Genomic DNA, 20,728 nt, shown 5'->3' on the forward strand with positions numbered 1-20,728 from the left:
AAGAACGGAGACTATTTTAATGCTATCTTGAAATGGAAATGTGTCTGCTAAAGCTAGTTCACCTGTTTAATCGCACATTGTCTCTCTCCTCTTCTCTTTCTTCCCTCACTGTCTTATTTCATCTCAGTTATAATCCCTTTGATGGACCAAATGAAAACCCAGAGGCAGAACTTCCCCTGGTGGCAGGAAAATACCTCTATGTGTATGGAGATATGGATGAGGATGGGTTTTATGAAGGTATTTAAGTCTATGTATATTGCACTTCACACAGAAATCAAAGACAGCTGTATAAGGTCTGTTAAATTTCCAAGTATAGTCCTTTATTGTTTGAAATATGCTCTATTGTAGTGTCTTTATTGTAGTAGACCATGTATTAAGCAACAGGCTTTTAGAAATTACATACATTCTTTTTAATGTTAAGAAAAAAGGCACTCTGCATGCACTTTTATTTAGACACATAATTGTAGTAATTAATTATTCAATTAGGAACTAGGTTATATAAAGCTTGTCCATTAATATTGTGATGAGCGCAAATTCAATGATATGCAATATACCAGAAACAATACAAAGTAAATAAAATAACCTTGGTACAATCACATAATGCAGATTAATTCAGAGAAAATGTTCAAATTATATTAATTGTAAACGGAAAATGAAGGGGAAAAAAAGTAGCAGTTGCAAGTATAAATAAACTGAAACATTGTATCAATATACTCAAATAAAGAGATGTATTAAAATCTTTAAGACCATATAGAACCAGGACTTGTAATTTATCAATCCAGAAAACCTTGTTTTTTTTTGACGTTTTGAACCTTATCGCTCCATACTCTATGAATAGAATCCCTTTAAAGTGCCTAATATTTAAAATAATTAAGGGAAACTCCCATGTCCACATAATGTTTCTATGGTAAATACCAATAGAAATGTATGAAATTCCATCACAGGCTTTCATTTCTACTAGTGTTTACATACCCATAACATGATCCAATCCAGAGTAAAATTGCATAAACAAAGGTAATCTTTATTCTATGAGTATTAGATCTGAAACACATCCTGTGACATTTGGGAACTTCTCTACTTCCTGAACTAAGCCCTGTAGATACCTATATTAGTAGAGTGTATTAAACATTTCCCTCAACCTCACCTTAACCAACTCATTGCTAATATTTCCATGAATGCTGATGAACTGGTTCAGATGAATTGATCTCTTGCTAACTGTCTACAGTATGGGTAACATTTAAAAGCTTTTTGCCTAATGCATTGTTTAATAAAAAGACTACTCCGGGCATGTGAGGTTAAGTTTTCTAGTAAAGAACCAGGAGAAAACTAAGATTTGTTTATATATCTCCACACATATATATTGTACACAGGAGAGCTGCTGGATGGTCAGAGAGGACTTGTACCTTCAAATTTTGTGGATTTTGTTCAAAATGAGGAGTTTCATGTGTCCAGCACCTTGGCCAGTGAACAAGAAGAAAATTTCCTCAATCACTCAGCTCCTCTTCTTCAAGGTGAACACAAGCTGGAGATCACCCCATCCATTCACATAGAATCCAGTGTGCTGAACAATGGCACAGGTACCATGGATGTGAACATTGATGAGATTGGAGAAGACATTGTGCCTTATCCTCGGAAAATTACCCTTATTAAACAACTAGCCAAAAGTGTTATTGTAGGCTGGGAGCCTCCATTAGTGCCACTAGGCTGGGGTACAGTCCACAGCTATAATGTGTTGGTGGGAAAAGAAGTCCGTGCAACGTTGAGCTTTGGGAGTAGAACCAAAAGTCTCATTGAAAAACTGGATCTTGCCACAGTTACATATCGCATATCAATCCAGACGGTCACAGATCGGGGCAACTCTGATGAGCTGCTGTGTACTTTGTTAGTTGGTAAGGACGTTATTGTAGCTCCTTCTCATCTCAAAGTGGATAATATCACCCCAATGTCTGCTGAGCTCACCTGGCTCCCAAGCAACAGCAATTATAGCCATGTCATATTCTTGAATGAGGAGGAATTTGACATTGTTAAGGCTGCCACTTACAAGTATCACTTTATTAATTTAAAGCCCAATACCACATACAAAGTAAAACTTCTTGCGAAGCCCCACCAGATGCCATGGCAGCTTCCTTTGGAACAGAGGGAAAGGAAGGAAGCATATGCAGAGTTTACTACCCAACCATCAGGTTAGTGAATCTTGTTTATTGTTGACGTTAATTAATGTGAGAGTGAGCTTTGTAAATTGGCATTGTTTTAATCCAATCATCACAGTTAACTGCACATGCATGGCACCTCTAGATACTTATGACAGAGTCCCATGCACTATCCATACATATGCATTTGTTATGCACATGTATTCAGGATGGCACCGACCATCAGCACCAGCATTGTTGGTTGCAATGCCTGATATATTAAAATAGCAAAAGAGTAATCCGAGCACCAGTCTCATGGGACAATGGAAAGTAAGTAATCCATATATTTGTTTTTAGTTCTAGGCTCATCATTTGGGTTGTCTGTTTAGTTAGTTAGCCCTGTTGTATTCCTGCAGTAAATAGTGGAAGTCCACTATAAAAAAACAAAGGTGATTAAGATAACAAGGGAGCAGTAATGAGAATCACACATGGTAAAACTAGACTAGATGAAACTTGTTTGCCATCAATTTGCTTTAAATTTGGGCTGCCAGCAAAACTTCAGTCCTTAGCTCCAGAACCAGCTTTAACTAAAGCAGGTGAACACCAGATTACTTTCACACTGATGTTTTCTCACCAAACGTAGTGATCAATCTGCTATATAAATAAACCTCTTCTATGAATTTTGCAGGATGTTTGTGAGCAATGTTATGGTATTAGGTGTTGTGGAATCTGTTCATATGATACATGGCCTGTGGTGTTGTGGGAGAGAATACCTGCTGCAGGAGCTGAGAGGCAGAACAAGAGTTGTGGTGGTGTTGGCTTTTGAGGTATATTGAAGTATACGTGTTTAGGATTATTTCTAGCTCTGCTGCAGCGTTAATCTCCCACACCCAGTGAATGATCTCTGCTACTAATCATAAGGTTCTCATCAATACTTGAGTACTAAGTTTCTAGTTGTGCTATACTTCCTCCACTAATTCATAAATGAAAAGCTACTGAACTAATTGCAATGCTTAGTTAAATTATAATATTTGTAATTATTGAAGGGAGAGTGTTTTATTGCAACAAGTGTCATGTGTTGAAAACAACTAAACGTATGCAATGCTAGTTAGTTTACATACTGATGAGAGAGGCTGAGAAAACGTTTTCTTGGAATTGATGTTTCCTTTTTGGCTTATAAATAAGAAAAACAGCATCATGTGTTGTAAAATAGCCAGTAGAAAAGCTCGGGGGATGTCAGTGTTATTGCTATCAGGTGAATCCATCTTTCAAGAAAGCTACACACCCCCTTCATAACTTTTATAGCAGATGCATACTTGCATAATTTAAAAATGTGTCTATCCAGTATCCTATAATAACAAAAATATTGTATAATAAAGTGAAGATTTATTAAATATGATTTTTTGGAAAAGAGTTTGGCAAGCATATGCTTACTGTGATAAGAGCATTGTTTATGTAAATCCCTGCTCCAACATAGGAAAGGCAGTATTCTTAGTTCTATAAACACAATGAATTAATATATCAATTTTTGGCATGGCCAGAAACTAGAATCCTCGTCACTGTGGGAGTGCTGTAGAACTGCCAGATATATGCTGCTAGGATTTATTTCACATCTTTATTACATAAATGCATTATTGTGCAACTGCGCTGTGTTGTGCCCAAATGCCTCCATTGTCTTGTTTCATATTGTGGCAGATATATATTATAGTAAAATAGCAAAGAAGTAATCAGAGTCTTTTCCAGTATTTCTGCAATATTTTTTCAGACTTTATTACGTCCAGGGATATAGAAAAACACTTTAACTGACTAGTTGTTGTGGAGACAAAAGGGGATTGATTCATGTATAGGTAATTGTGTCAAGGTGACAAAATATTGCTTCTCCTGGTTGGAGGAGTTGAGCAGATTGGGGTGATTCTTTCTGTATGTCTGTATACAGTCAAGGTACAAGAAAGCACCTCATATTGTGCTCACAGACAGGTTAGTATATGTAAATGACCTTTGTTGGCAGAAATTTAGCATCAACCTATTCTTTCAGTGGGTTGCCTATTGCACCAGCTAGATGTGCTTGATACAGGAAAGCACATTTATAGCTGCAAATCTTCCAATGTAATAAAAACATTTAAATGTGCAACTGAGCAGGGAACTGGTATATAGAAACATTGGATCCCCAAGTTTACAGGAAATAGTCACATAAATAAAGATTATATAAATAGGGTGACAAACGTGGAAAGTTATTGGCTCTCCACTTACAAGAACCCTTCCCACCCCCCTTTGGTAACACCAGGTATTTGTAGCAGAGTTTTGTTTGATCAATTTGATATTAACAATGTAAACATGCATAGTAGTGGTGTAATGCACACATACACTTGACCTACCATGCAATGACATTACAGCCTCGAGTTCTTGTTTCCAACAGTGAAGGGTTGTGGTGGTTCCGTAATGCTGGGGTATATTTTCATGGATGGTTTGGGTGCTGTCATTTCATTAGAACACCAGGTCAATGCTGAACGTTAAGTAGCAATCTTCTTCACCTCGCGTCGCAGCATTTCTTTCCTGGCAGGAAAGGTTGTATTCCTGGATTATAATACTTCTATCCACTGAGCATGTGTGGTTGCCCAATGGCTGTATGAGCATAATACTTATATACTATGCTCATCACCAGATCTAACCCAATCAAGCATTAATAGGATATTTTGCGACAATGCCCGAGACTTTGTTTTCCATCACCATCAATCAGACTTCAGTTGACTGACTTTCTTGTGGAAGAATGGTGCATCCCTCCTGCACAATTACAGACATTGGTAGATTTCATTCCACAATGCATACAATCTGTGGTGGCCCAGCTCTCTATTTAATGACTTTATATTGGTGCTTCCAATTTGTTTTCCTCAACCTGTACTTCTGCATACCAAAATCTTGGCCAGAGACCAGGTGATTCAGTTATTTCACAGGGTGTACTACTCATCAGTGCATTTACATGCTATTGACCATTCTTACCCAAGGACATGCCTTTGTTTTCTTGTAAAAGATGGGATGTTTTTGCATATGATAGGGTCATATCACAGAATAGTAAGCTTTTGACAAGTGATATTTGATTCTAATCTCGGAAATCCTCAGTGTTCCGTGACTTTTGACCAATGGTACAATTGCTAGGCTTAGTGAAAAGAAAAAGCTGTATGCTCCTATGTTTCATTTGTTCTATGAAATTGTATTAAGGTATAAGCAACAAGAGCTGCCCCCTCTCCATCCTGTGGGATTTTGGCTTTCCCTTGATACGCAAGTTTTACCACTATCTGAAACTATGTATGTTAACAAGGGATGCCCAAAAAAGTTCTGCAACTTTTAATTTTAATCCCAGGACCTCTCCTACCATTTTAAGAGATATGCGCACTCTACATAACTATCTATAGTCACTCCATTTAGATTCCAGTTATGGTCCTTGGTTTTGTGTTTTCTATTCATTTTAGAGATGTTCACCGGGTTTTGGTTTTGGATCTAGATTAAGTTCGTGTTTTGGCAAAACCGCCCTCGCGTGTTTTGATTTTGGATCTGTATTTTTTAGAAAAATAGCTTAAATATGCTAAAATCACATTTTTTTTTTGTTCTTACATTATTATCAACCTCAGTAACACTAATTTCCTGTCATTTCCAGTCAATTTTGACCACCTCACAGGTCATAATATTATTTTCATCCACTTTCAGACAAAGACTGCAGCGACCTGGCTGAATGCTAAGCGACAGGGCAACGACACAAACACACGGCAGTTCATAGCACATCTGGGAAACATTGCCACATAGCAGTGGCAGAAAATAAAAGTGGTGCAAGATGGAATCCTAGGTTTAAGAGCTATGTCTTCTTTTTCTTTCCAGCTGACCCAGATCACAAGAGACACAATGAGCTCCTGGTGAGCAAGTTGACAGCTGAAGTGGTACCTGACACAATGGCGTCCCCTCCTTCGGTTTCTCAGGCTATTGCTGCTAGGAAAAAACTTAGCTTTCCCAAGACACCGAGTGGTGATGCAGATGAGTCAGCACAACATTTTGACATTTGGTCTGGTCTAAAGAATTGCCCAAAAATTGTGACAGCTCTGTAGTAAAATGAACTATAAATTCCACAGGGATGGCCATTACCGGCAATTACCTCAAGTTACAGAGACTTCTGTAATGGTCTATTCCTGCGAGGATGAATTAATATTGTGTGAGGATGATGTACACACTGATGACGGTGAGGATGATGACAGTGTAGATTGCAGGTGCTAGGATCTAACTGAGAGAAGGGAGCTTACTGATGCTGGTATGCTTGTTAATATTTTGGGTAGAATGGCATGTTGGCAATTTTATGTTTTTCTACAATAAACTTTTACCTTTATTAGAGAGGTGTTTTTTTCTTTAAAAAGGTACAAGCTTTTTTTTTTTTTTACATTTTTGTTTCCCTGACTTAAAACCACTGTGCACTTGAACATAGGCTTTAGCACATGACATGGAGCTATTAGTATCATCATGACTGAGACTGGATAGTGACAAGAGCAATGTGACTGGAGAGTGACAAGAACACTGCCACCCCTCCTGTTTCTGTATGAGCTATGGCACAGTAGAATGTCACTGGAGACTTTTAGAAACACTGCCAGCCCTAATATTTGAATTTCTGCCTCCTCTCCTATTTTTGGGAGAGCTATGACACAGTACAATGTGTCTGCAGATTTTGAAGAACACAGCCCTGTTATTTCTATTTCCTGCAATGACAATTAGCAATAGAGCAATGGACCTCTCCTGTTTCGGTGTGTGCTATAACTCAGTAGAATGTCACTGGAGACTTTGAAGAAAACTGCCACCCCTCCTCTTTCTGGTTTAGATATGACGCTGCCCAACTGCATTAGAGACTGCAGAGAACCATGCTACCCCTTCTGTCTCTCTGTGAAATGGCGCTGGATCGCCATGAATGGCGGTACATATAGAATCCAACACTTGCAACATCCGACGACGCAACAATGAAGTTTTGCCTCATTTTCACTTCCGAGGGCGCGCAAAAGTACCGAGCCGGCTCTGCTTGGTACTTGGAACGGTAAAGTTCAGGTTCTCAGAGAACCGAGCCCGACAATCTCTAATTTATTTAAATTTGTTGTGAACATGTACTGATGTTTCACACTTTAGACCTTTTCTATCAATTACTAGTTGGTGTCTGATTTGATATGTTCAAAATAAATAAATATTCCTTTAAACAAAATACAAATGTGGCAAATGAAAGAGAACCTTCCTAAAGCCCCTCATGAATGAGACTTATACAAGAATTAATTTCTGAGAAAAATATAAAAGTAGTAAATAGTAAAATAAGTTGTCTAAAAGTGATTATAGGCAAAATGTGAAGTAACACTAAGGGCCTGAGTCATTAAGGAGAGCAAAGCATATAAACGAGTAAATTTACACTAGGGCAAAACCATGTTGCATTGGAGGAGGCGGTAAATTTAAAATGTGTGTACAATTTATAGTTGGGGTAGGGTCTGTCCTAGATCAACTTTAAATTTCAGCGTAAAAGTAAAGCTATCAAGTATTTATTTGTGTTCTAGATGAAAAAACAGCCACTATTTATCTTAAAGTGCAAAATAATAAACTAATTTGCACCCCTTGCATTGCAACATGGTTTGTCCTGGAGAATATTTCCCCCCCCCTTTTTTTTTTTTTTTTGCATTACTTTCCGTAATGACTGAGGCCCTGGGGATTGGGGTTATATATCGTGCACACCCTGATCTGGGCCTCGCAATCCTGTAGAAACACTTTCAAAAGCAGATGTGTATAATACAGTGGTTGTATTTGCATAAATCTGAATGTGCTGTGCATCCACATATTTTGCAAGTAACCTCTAAAGGGTAACCCTGTGTGTTTTAGTGTTTAGAGTAAATGTACTGATTTACTGTCATGTTTCCAGCTTACACATTGGCAGTTTGTTCACTTTTTTATGTCCCAGAAAGCTATGTGGCTGTTTTAATGACAATGGCATACAGCTAAGTGGCTGTTCGTTTGTTTGGCTTAGATTTTCTGATTTATTTAATTGCATTGCAGACTTGCCAACAATGGCAGCAGTATAGTATTCTAATGTGGTTCCTTGAGTGGTCTTGTAAAGATAAGATGATGTTTTATGGCCATGTGCACTGTGGTGTTAATCTGAGTTGGTGTCTAGACTTTTCCTGCTTGCTGAGTTACATAGCCAGGATCGTTTGTGACAGTTCCAAGTATGAGTCTGATTAATTGGCACAATTTCTAGTTACTGTAATTAATTCTTTTCTTGGCCATTTTTCTTCTTTTTTTTTTTTTTGTATTCAGTCATTTTTTGGAAACGACTGTCAGCTCTGCTTGGTTAATTGAGGTATTAGCATAACCAAACGTAATGACATAATCTCTTTTCTGGCCAAATATGACATCAACTGGTAATTTTCACATTGATGGTTCCAACGGCTTTTGCAAGTTAAAAGATAACTCCGTCATAGTCAGGTCTCAATTTAACTTCTTTTGCCTAACTAGATTAATTTGGCTGCCCTGCCTAATCTCATCTCATTAGTCCATGGTTCCACTCTTCATGTCCTATCTACAAAAAAGGAACAAACATATTCCACTAGTAAATTAAAAATGATTGAATATTTATGCTGTGGGGAATAAGAAAATACATATGGCAAAATGATGACTCAAGGGGGCATCCAGCTGCTCCTACAATCCCACCTCCCTGTTTGTGTGTTTGGTAATATAAGATATTTGGAATCTTATACCTCCTGACTGACCCCTTGAAACAATCTTTCTATAGTTTAAAGCTGTTCTGGAAAAGGGAGTGTGGTACATCGGTACTCCACTGTAGCCCCATTAATCATGGTAATTCATCTGTTGGCCTGTAGCTTAAACTACCCTCTGGTTTGTAATACTATCTATGATGTGAATAATATACAGCTATATAGAGCTGGAGTTACTAGCAAAGCCAAATTGCTCTACAAAGTGCATTTTTTCCAGAATTTTTTAGAATTTGCTCTGTGAAGCTAATGTGTTAATTCTTTTTTTATTTAAAGTTATGCACTAAAATATAATCATGGTCATGTTTTATGGACTGATTATATATTTATATGAATGATAATAGAATCAGTGCTATAAAATGCTCAGTACACTGAGAACCCCCTGGATTAGAAAGAAACAGACTTTGCTTTTCATCACAGGTCCCCCTGTCCCACCCGAAGAAGTTATGGTGCATCCTGGGCCTACACCGATTACACTGCTAGTTACGTGGAGACCACCAGTATTGTCGCCAACAGGAACATCCAACGGAGCAAATGTGACTGGATTTTCTGTGTATGCAAGAGGACAAAAGGTAAGTTGCTGATCTCGGAAACTATGTAGTCTATGTACTAAGATGGACTCATTTCCACTCTTTCCTGCATATTTATTTTGTGCATATTTTATTTTTTCTTTGTGGCTTTTCCAATGGGGGAATGCCCTGAGCAGTAGTTGGGGTCTGATCTTCCACGCAGACACATGGTAATGAGATTTATCTTCACCCTGTGGAATGTGTGCCACCACACCCTCTTCCTCCGTGCAGAAGAATCCTCCGCCGCCTCTAATGTTTTCTGTTTTTGGAGCAGAGCTGAGGCGTGTGTAAGAAACAATTCTTACATATGGTGTTGCGCTGCTTCAGAAATTAAGTCCTATGGGATTATGAGAATTTTTTGCAGTGACATGTCTATTCACAAATTCCAGTAGTGAAAAGGTAACTTCTATGTATGTATCTTCTGCTACTAACAACCAGTGGCTAAAATAATTCTCATATATTACATCACCTTTGGGACAATTTGACTTCAGGTCACTGTGGTTGTGGCCAGAGGGCTTAACATGAATCCTTTTGTGCAGAAAACTAATAAGACAAATAGTACTAATTCTGTACATGTAACCAATTTCCTAGAAGTAATTGTAGTAAAAATAATATGTTTAAATGTTAACTCCACTTTGAATAAATATTACTTAACACATTGTTTATGTATTTTGTCAAAGACCAGCATCAGTGTTTCCTCAAGGACACCCAAAGGGTCATGTTTTGAGGATTTCTTTAATCACACACTGGTATGCATTTGTATTTTATCATACACCTGAGTAAACCTAATTGGCTTAGAAAAGGTGAGAAAATGGCTTAACATCAGATAGAAATGCTCAAAACATGAGCTTTTGGGGTTCCTTGTGGACTGGAATTAGGAAACACTGCCCTAGACCATACTGCAATGGCAGGGCGTAGCTTTCACTAAGAAACTCAAGGTAGGGACTTGTATTTTGCAAAATGAATTTTATGACATTCACAATGTGGGGAACAATATTTTTGAAAAGTGGTTTTATCTTTGTAGCACACATTAGAGTAAATAAAAGGAAATCCATTTTTTCAAAACAGAGTCATAGATTCTAAAGCTAGCATGCAGATTTATGCTGTCCACTCATGGCCAGACCTGGTCCTTTGTCCTAATGCCATATGGCTGCTACTGAGGCCTCAGCAACCAAACATGTGGTGGACTGAATTCCACAGACATTATCTGGTCTGGCCGAGCTACTTAATCATAAAGACAGGGTTGTTTCCAGAAATCTTTGTGCCCCCTGCAGGCTAATAATATGCCCCACCTCAGCCCCATCCCTCAGTCTGGTGAATACAGTAAAAAGTAAAAGCAGAGCTCCGTTTTGTTGCAACAGAACAAACCTGTACCAACCTCCAAATTTGCCCATGCCACAGCTTCATACTGAGCTACAGCAAATGCAGGAGCATACTCTTAATCCTATTGTATTAATAAGGCCAGATCCTTCCCTCTGGTTCTCTCATGCCCATTAGCAATGTGTAAAGGATAAAATGCTTTACATTCCAGCTGAGTAGCCCTGCCAGCATAGTCAGCTGTGCCACCTGATCTGACAATGCCGGAACCCTGGGTTGAGGTTCTGTCACTACTGGGCTCTTCCTCTTTTCTGCTTAATTCTTGCCCATTTGATCCATAGCTCTGAGGCACATCCCCTTGTGGGACTATGAGAGCCTCTGCAAATACACCTCTGTCCCCTAGCATAACCACCGCTGGTTACCCCAGTCCGAATTTACCGCCACACAGTCCTGATCTTCCATTCTTCATTTCCCACCCGGATCTGTCTACGTTCCCACTCTCTTGAGCTCCTTCTATTGTGTGGACTGCAGATGACAGGATTCCCTTGGGCTGCCTCCCTGCCCAAAGAGACTATGTGGTGTAAGTGGGTTGGATTCAGCCTGAAGCTGCACTGCTCCTCTATATAGCTCTGTGGCCTTCAGTTGGACTGGTGCGTCTTTAATGTAACACCATTAGAATGTGTAGAGGCTGTGACTGAAACTATTATCTGAGAATACTCCTCCCCTTTTCTCTATACAAACCCCACTAAGAGCTTAGGCCCACCCCTAGCTATGTCAACCAATCCTTACCATATGTCCCTTATCACTTACAGATGCTTATTCTTAGCTGTCACTTTTCCCTCCCACAAATCTCTGCTCGTTTACTGTGGCAAACTTTGTTAATACATATATTTGTTAAAAACTGAAATTTTGATAATGTTTTCTTGCAAATGGTGGAGAATGGGAGGTTATACTGTGTTTGATTCGTAGCTGACATTCATGAAGCAATATTTAGTAGGTAGTATGTCAGTGTTTTACTTCTTCTCAGCCCTCTGGTGGGTTTTTGTGTCTAAGTGCAGGTGGCAGAGGTGGTGTTTCCTGCTGCAGAGAACATTGTGGTCGATCTTCTGAAAATACTCAACTTGGATGCAACGGAAGTTACAGTGAGAACCTTGTCAGCACAAGGGGAATCAGAAGACTCGATTATCGCTATTATTCCACCCAATTTACTGGTACCTCCGACACAACAGCAACCAAGGACTATGTCCAAATCCAAGCCATTAGCAAATGCTGGCGTACCAGATACCAAAGATGAACATGTATGCCCACACAGGAAAGCGGATGAGCCCTGGGATCATCCTCACACAGTATCTCCCATTCATGGACACAACCTGGAACCTCCATCATCAAATTTTCACAGCCCAGGTCATGGTAGAAGGTCTCCTTCTCCACAGCGGATACTTCCACAACCCCAAGGTGCTCCCATTTCTAACACAATGGCCAAAGCAATGGCAAGAGAAGCAGCGCAGAGGGTTGCAGAGAGCAACAGGGTAATGTATGCACGGCCTTTAGGTGTCTGTCTGTTCATGTTTTGTAAATTACACACACAATTCACTACCCAGTACTGAACTGTATTCATTAGTAAATGCAATATAAAATTATATATTTGCATAAAAATAGACTGATAATCACAATTTACGAGTAACTCTACCAAGTAGTTTTCACACATTATACAATTTTAAAAAAGCTGTTAGAATAATTCAAATTACTGTTAAAATTACAGATAATTATATTTACATTTACTAGTGTGAAGTTTAAAATAGAATAACTGTGCTTCTATTTCTGAACAGTCATGTGAGCTTCTATTAACTGCCCGATTGGGCTCCATTTCTGTCTCTAATCACTGTCACTTCTAATCTTTAAAATGTCTCAGGAATGTTATTACTCAATTTGAGAGTATTGTCTAGAATTGGCAACATAGCTAAACCAATGAAACCAAAATATGTATGTGGATCTTCTCAATTTGACTTTTTGTTTTTTAAATGTAACTCAGAATGAGAAGAGGAACCTGTTCAGTGAGCGGAGTAATGCTGTACATGATGCTAACTCAGATGACGAAGAGGATGGCTATGACTCGCCACACATCAAAAGAAAAGGTGCTTCAGTTGATGAGTTTCTAAAAGGTTCGGAGCTTGGCAAGCAGGTGATTGTCACTGGAGTTTTGAATATTAATTGTTCATGAAAATGGTTACTTAGCATAACAGGATACATAGGTCTCCAGAGTTAAATTGAGTGGTGGGTGCAATACTGATCCAGGGACAACTTTAACTATCACTAATATTCCTAAGTGATAATTGCTGCATTTATTATTTTTTTTAAAAAAAAGTACTAAAATAAATTACCTTGAAACTGAAGAAAGAGTCTGGTACCTGTAGTGATGCTTCCAATAATTTACATTTTGTGGCAACTCACATTTGCCGAAAGGGCTAATGTGCTTGACAGCTTTAGAGAGCTAGTCTTGGTGTGTTAAAATGGGTTGTCTGCATCCCAGCCCTGCTTCTGATAACATAGTCTTGGGCCGCTGCCACTGGGGGTCAGATAGAATTCCCATAGACATGGGGTATATTAGGTCTGATTATTAGTCTCACTCCTGGATAGATTAACATTGTTTTCCATGTGACATTTAGCATAAAACCAATACATCCAATTAGTCAGCAATCACCCACAGAATACACAATCAGATGCACAGATTCAATGCCAGCTGCCTTGACATCTGATGAAAGCAGAGGTTCAGCATTCTCCTACATAAGTGATTGATAAAAGGAATTACAATGAAGAATGAAAATAAGAAAAGTAATGTTCCATGGCTATTGTGGTATCACGGAGGTATTTTTCGTTGGTAATATTTTACAGCATTTATCAAGGTTGGAAACGTGACATAAAAATATTGTGAAAACAGATAGTTTCAGAGAAAGTAACAAGAAAAAAAACATTTCACTTTTTTTTCCAATCTGAAAGGATAATTGTATTCACTATGATCTCATGTATTCACAGCAGCACATGTTATTTCAGGAAATGTGTGTGCTGATCTTGTTGGAGGCAGGGAACACAATCACTAGTCGGATTGTGGATATGAGTGACTGTAAAATGGGCTTTGTCATGCTGTGAGCATGGGAATGGGGAGGCAAGCAGGAATGTTAAATAGTGAGATGGAGTAGTGAGCTGAGGTTCCCATGAAACAGGTGCAGGGACATTGTGCTGTGTAACACACTTAGAGAGTATGGCCCAATGCTGACTCGTGTTGGGACCCTTCTAGTATTTCTGGCCATTGGGTAGCAAGGTAAAATATCTTGTTTCACCACAAGTTTCAAGATTCACTTACAGCCCATTAGTGTTCTTGCATACTGACTTCTGTAAAGCTACAAGCACCAGCATGCACATGGATGCAAGTGCATATAGACACACTTATAGTGCCACGTGTGTTCACTATAAATGTCCCCACATAATGAATTAAGAAATGTGTCCCCCTTAATGAGTAAAGAAATATGTTCACTATGATTAATACATACATATATACATATGTCTCCAGTAATAAGTAAAGAAATGTCCCCCATAATCAATAAATATGTTCACTATAATTAAAAAAAAAATTGTTGCCCCACAGTTGATTATTTTTATCCCCATAATTTATACTTGCCTAACAACGCAAAATGAAACAAGCTCTGGTGACCCTGACTAGTTAATAGCCGGGCGATTCAATTAGAAGTGGACTTTTGCACCACACAATCACAATTCAGCTATCTGTGTCCCCTATAATGAGCTTAGCCAATCACAGGCTGAGGCTGAGTAGCGCAAGAGACAAATAAGATAGATCAGATGTCATCCATTCAAGACTGCCAGTATGTTTGTGAGTGCCTGCAGTCATGTGATGGCTGGAAAGCCTGGATCTGTCCAGTTTGGGTACTTGTATGTATGGCCAAATTGAAAACGAAGGACCTCAATATGCACAGGTGCATCTAGATACTCAAATTGTCTAACACATTTATTTGTCTTATTATAGTTTGATAAGTGTCCACTATACAACCTGCTTATTAAAGGGCAAAATGTGAACTTTTCCTTCTTTTTACTTCCTGTGTTTTCACATGTAAAATGAATAGTTGTGCTATGATTGACAAGTGGATGTCACTTTACGATATAGCTTCATTTTTAACAATCATGTCCACAGACACTGGAGAATAATGTTGATGCCTAACCTGAAGACTTGTACTTGCAATTAATGTTATTTGTTAATAATCAGAAATGTCAGATTGCTGTCTTACAGGGGATCTTGCCGTAGAATCATTCTGAGGGCCACAAATAGATTGTTAATTGAGACTTACTGAGTGAAACATCTGCCCCTTTTTATCTGTCTGTTAAATGTTTATTGAGGATAAGCAACTGGGAAAAGGATGCAACTTAATTGCTGGAAAATTATAATGGCAATAAATGTGTAATTCAATTAGTAATATGTGACATTTATCAGGACTTTAAGTAGCGATTAGTCATCACATCATGATAAATTTGAAGTAGAAGCATATTGACATGATGCACAGCTAGTGATGTGAACATGACAATGTAATTGATGTACTTCCTATGTGAATCTGTGTCCCAGCACTTTAGGCACAAGTAGTTTTTTCTGGGTACCGCTTCATATTCTAGGTAACATTTGGCTTACTTGGAGTTAATGGGACTAAATAACCTTGACCTACATTTTAAATGGCAGATATATGAGAAAGCTGTCTTTCTCTGAATGTTTAGCTTACTTCATTGAATTGTGGGAATTGATATGATAGTTAAAGAACCATGAATCCCCAAAACTGAAATGTTCAGATAGGAACCATGAATGTAAAATCCATTGTTGAGTGTAATCCTGACATTCCATTGTAGGTGTTTTAGAAAGTAGAGTATCGCCTCCCAGCTCAACTGCAGACAGGTAATGCTCCACACATTTTAAGACAGTGTCCCAATAGAATTTAAAGCAGGTCAAGAAGCTGAGCATATGAGCTGTAGTGACATCACTGGTCCTGCCCCTCGGTATGAATCAACCAATCCCCACAGTGCACAGTCTGCTGAACTGTCAATCACTGTCTGCTTTTTAGAGAAGCACCTCCCTCCTAACATGGCAGCCTGCTGCTGAGGAGTAAAAGAGAGCAGGAGAGTTACGTCTAAACCATCAGTTATTTCATGCATATTATCCAGCTCAGTAACATGCAGCTATTGATATGAATCAATGTTAAATAATGGCTTTATCGTTGATTAATAATTCCTTATAAATAGATGTTGAGAGTGATGGTGGCCTTGAGTAGTCTGTTGTTTGTGGGATCTTTCATTCATATCTACTGTGGCCTGGTGAGACCATGCAATACGTTTTGGGATATAACATATGTTTTGACCAATGGTCTATATCACAGCATTCCACCACCAGACCTTGGTTGTAGAAGATGCAGTGTTTAAATATTATCTTGCTTTTTGCTAATGTTTCTCTTGTACCTGCAAACCACATGAATGGGTAATAACATTGTGCTGCTTTCTACCTAATTAGCCACAATACTGTCCTGACGACGAGTATCACACTGAAAGCAGTAGGGGCTCTGATTTATCAGACATCCTGGAAGAAGATGAGGAGGAACTTTACTCAGAGATGCAACTTGAAGATGGAGGCAGAAGGCGCGTCAGTGTCACTTCTCACAATACCCTAAAGGTAAGAGGACTGGCCATGGACAAGCAATCTGGATCAAGGTTCAGGATGTTCTAGTAAAGACAAGAGATGGTCAATATTGTGTTATCCTGATATCCAATAATTTGCTGTGTACTCAGCAAAATGGAAATATAGTTGTGCTTGCGAGGTGATCTTCATATCCAGGCATTATGCCTAAGGACTACTAAAAAGCCACTAAATGGCAGTCAAATTAACATTGTCAAAACAGCTTTTTTTTTTTTTTTTTTTTTTTTTTTAACACATTGTACCGTGAAAGTAAATAGAATGTTCTTACTGTTAATTAACGATTGTAAACTTCTACAGGGAAACATTGCCAGGTACTCAGCTATAATCATAATTTAACACATTTTGATTATGAATTATTTAGGACAGTCTTGTACTCTAGAATATTGCATACTAACACACTCTCCCAGAATGTCCGAGAGACTCTCGAATCTCCTTCCAGACTCCTGGGAGGCAGGCCATCCTCCTGCATCTTGTCCACTTCCAAGAATCACATCATTCCGGTCCCAACCCCTGCGATGTGCAATGTTATGATGACGTAGGGCCAAAATTATGTGATTACCGGCACAATGTTCACCTTCTGCCCCCACCCACTGGACACTTGACTTGAGGGGAGTTTGCTAAAATTGGCAATTATGAAATATTTTATAGCTGAAATTGTGTTACCCAAAACTTTAAGCACATACAAAGCAGACAGAGGAGTGCATACTACACACACAGAAAAGGTTGCCAGTACATTGAGGAAGGTTCAATAGGGCTTTTCTGTTTCTATTTAGTATTCTGCTTGTATCTCGTGTGTTACTCGCTTCTATATATATAAATGGACCTGTATTCTTTATTTAAATTTAATTATAATGTTGGCTAGCACTACACATATATATATATATATATATATATATATATATATATATATTTATATTTAAAAATACAAGATACAGCAATTGGCGCTTGTAACAAATCACCAATAGTCCAGTATAGAGTCTATATTCTTTTCAGTAGACACTTCCTATGTGCAGGCGGCTGCCAATCCTCTTTACCAAGCGGTGTAGCATGGAAATAACCTATAAAAGAAAAATGGAGGAGAAGGCGCACAATAGTGTAGTATATTGATATAATATTGGGATCACACAAGAACCCACAGTAAGACCGGAAACACCAGTGGAGAGGAAACCAGGAAACAAAAACTGTAATATAACATCCAATGTGTAGATGTAAAATACAAGTTACAGCTTATTCTCAAACAGAGTCACAGTGGGTGAACTCGCAGAATTTCCATATATTAAACACCCAGGACACACTTATGCAGATTAGTGGGCCTCAACGCGTTTCGTTCAGTTTGATTTCCTGATGAAGACCAGATGAAGGATATCTACGTACACAAAGCTTAAAAGTTTTGCTATCTGGTACGCATACATCTGCATAAGTGTGTCCTGGGTGTTTAATATATGGAAATTCTGCGAGTTCACCCACTGTGACTCTGTTTGAGAATAAGCTGTAACTTGTATTTTACATCTACACATTGGATATTATATTACAGTTTTTGTTTCCTGGTTTCCTCTCCACTGGTGTTTCCGGTCCTACTGTGGGTTCTTGTGTGATCCCAATATTATATCAATATACTACACTATTGTGCGCCTCCTCCTCCATTTTTCATATATATATATATATATATATATATATATATATATATATATATATATATATCCCCCATCTATTAGGGGGGACCCAATAATAACCCGGGTGAGCTTACTAACTAAAGCTAGCACTAAGCATCCCTGTACTAATTTGACATTGCACATCTTTCCTTTTCTGGCTGCACGCTGACTGTCAGAGATACATATTCCAACAGCACTGCCAGCATCAGGGGAAATGGAAGCCTTATTTTGTCCAGCTCCAATGTATAATAATGAATTATGTGTCTAAATGGCAGCCCTTTTACAGACAACTGATTAAACAGCCAATATCACTCATGTATTTCCTATGGTAACTTTTTGAGGTCTGCTCGACCTGTATGAGCCAAAACTCTTAAATTGAGCCACAGTGCACTGTTTTTTTCAGTAGATCAGAGCCATATTCAATATTGAGTTTTTATAAAGCAGCATTTGGCACAGGGTGTGTGTGGGGGAGGGGGGCTAGGGCAACTCGCCCCAGGGTTATGATTCATATCATTACTATGCGTGCACACCCTCGATCCACACAAATCCTTCTCTGGAGCTGCTGTCTGGAGGCAAATATTGAGAAAAGATTGGAAATATGCTGCGTTTTCCTTCACATTTGCCTTAATACATAGACCTCTAAATGGCTAAACAGTCTTCTTCAGGATTCTGTCTAAACCTGCATTAGTCTGATCCTCTATTCCTGCTGTCCAGTGTGCATTTGGCAGCATGTAGTAGATTGCAGCATTGGACATCAATATCATATGAATGGATTGGTCATGTGAAATATGACTTTGTATTTTAAACCCAGTGGGGGTGATTGATGGAGGGCAGAACGTGCATCTTGTTTTCAGCTCATGCAGCTAGTTTTGCACATCACAACTGAAATGTGATAGTGACCTCTCTGCAGAGGCCTACCTGGGTCTGCTCACAAACTGATGTGTAAAGTGCTGCATGCATAGCTTCTTGTGTAGAAACTGGATTTACGGGAAAGATCTACCAAAGGGCGATTTGGTTAAGTGAAAATCACCCAGCATTGCCATATATATAACTTGTGAATTCTTTCCCCGAACTCTCCAATCTATTGTAAACTGATTAACTTTAAATTCTTGTGATTTGGGGGGATTTTATGAGAAAAATTTCCGCTTTTCCCATTTATTGGAATAGAAAATGAATTTTCAGTGGGCTTGTCCATAGTAGTGAATCGTATAAGCAGTGTTTACACACTATCCATCTGTCATGGGCAGAACAGTCAGTGAGCTCCAGCCCCATTTTAAATAATGGCATTAGTGGCAAAGCAATGTAATACTATTGTAGCACTGACCCAGAGTGTCCAGACTGACAGAGCAGGCTGGTAGTAGTTACATTTCCACAAGCCCTGGAAGGCACTGTCTGACCGGGCAGGCTCGGACTTGTACTTTCATTGTAGTATTTAATTATTTTTTTAACTTAAATTAAATATTTATTATATAACAGAGCATAAATGAAATTAATAGGAAATCTCACTGGCAACATTGACTGTCTGAAACCAGTGAGATTATTTTTGGAGATTTTGCAAATGGCCCTTTTTCTAGATTCCCCTGTTCTGCCTTTCACAGTGCAAAGCTTGATCATGTCTGTGATTGTGAGATGCATGGAGATTTTTTGGAGGTTTGAAAAACTGGTGATTTTACATGGTGATCTGCCTTTAGTAGATAAGGGGGATTGAAAATCAGCATGTACATCACAAGAAAGGAGGAGCTTTGAGCCCTGATAGACCCTACCCCCCTCCCTCAGTATCTTTACAATGGAGCTACATGTAAGAACATGGTATTTTAACTCCAAGCATGCTCCACAATGTCATACCCTTTGCATAAAGTGAGCCTCCCGATCTTCATTAAAGCAAGTCATCTACTATTTCGGAAGTGTGTTGTTTATGTAACCTAAACACTATATAAACATTGCAATATGTATCTGTTGGTTCCAAGATGATTTGGGACCTCAGAAATTCAACCAAACCAACAGAATATTGCAAAGCTCACACACAATAAGGGCTTTTCCCTGAACAGTTCTGCTTTGTGCCATCTTTAACGACTCTTCATTCTCACACATAGTAGATATAGACCTCATACCATTTTACCGCTTGTGGAAACCAAAAGGAATAATGGGAAAATATAATAAGGGCACGCTGTCATTCCTTACCTTTCTGTCTCAATATTACACAAGAATCTCAACTGTCTTATACAATATCCAACTAAAAGCAAAACTATGTACATAAAATATATATTGTGTAACATTGACAGCAGCAACAGAACTGTACAGAAATATATGCTACTAATCAGGATTTGTAGAGCTGCAGTCTTTCAAATAGATTAAAATTAATGGTAATCAAAAAAAAATCCGCCAATGCCCTGGGGGGCTGTAATACATCTGTATATGGTTCTATGGTATGCTTATGCTGAGAACATCTTCACTGCAGTTATTCAGCAAAGATGTAAACAGATGCGCCACCAAGTGGCTGCTTCTGGCAGTTCCTCCCTCTGTAAATACCATCATTATTACCCCA

The 20,728-nt window shown here is 38.6% G+C and overlaps 1 protein-coding gene across 26 annotated transcripts in view; it reads left to right on the forward strand.

Annotated features, from left to right (window-relative positions):
- The window catches only part of RIMBP2 (RIMS binding protein 2), a 307,432-nt gene that overhangs the window by 256,174 nt on the left and 30,530 nt on the right, over nt 1–20,728 (forward strand). For all 26 annotated transcript variants that reach the window (XM_075176517.1, XM_075176698.1, XM_075176605.1 and 23 more), the window contains 6 exons: nt 128–237; nt 1,371–2,183; nt 9,323–9,474; nt 11,847–12,317; nt 12,821–12,970; nt 16,349–16,507. In XM_075176517.1, coding sequence (XP_075032618.1) covers nt 128–237; nt 1,371–2,183; nt 9,323–9,474; nt 11,847–12,317; nt 12,821–12,970; nt 16,349–16,507 — 1,855 coding nt within the window. The remainder of the gene's footprint in view (nt 1–127; nt 238–1,370; nt 2,184–9,322; nt 9,475–11,846; nt 12,318–12,820; nt 12,971–16,348; nt 16,508–20,728) is intronic.

The sequence above is a fragment of the Mixophyes fleayi genome, chromosome 1, assembly GCF_038048845.1.
Source record: "Mixophyes fleayi isolate aMixFle1 chromosome 1, aMixFle1.hap1, whole genome shotgun sequence".
Taxonomy (NCBI): Eukaryota; Metazoa; Chordata; class Amphibia; order Anura; family Limnodynastidae; genus Mixophyes; species Mixophyes fleayi.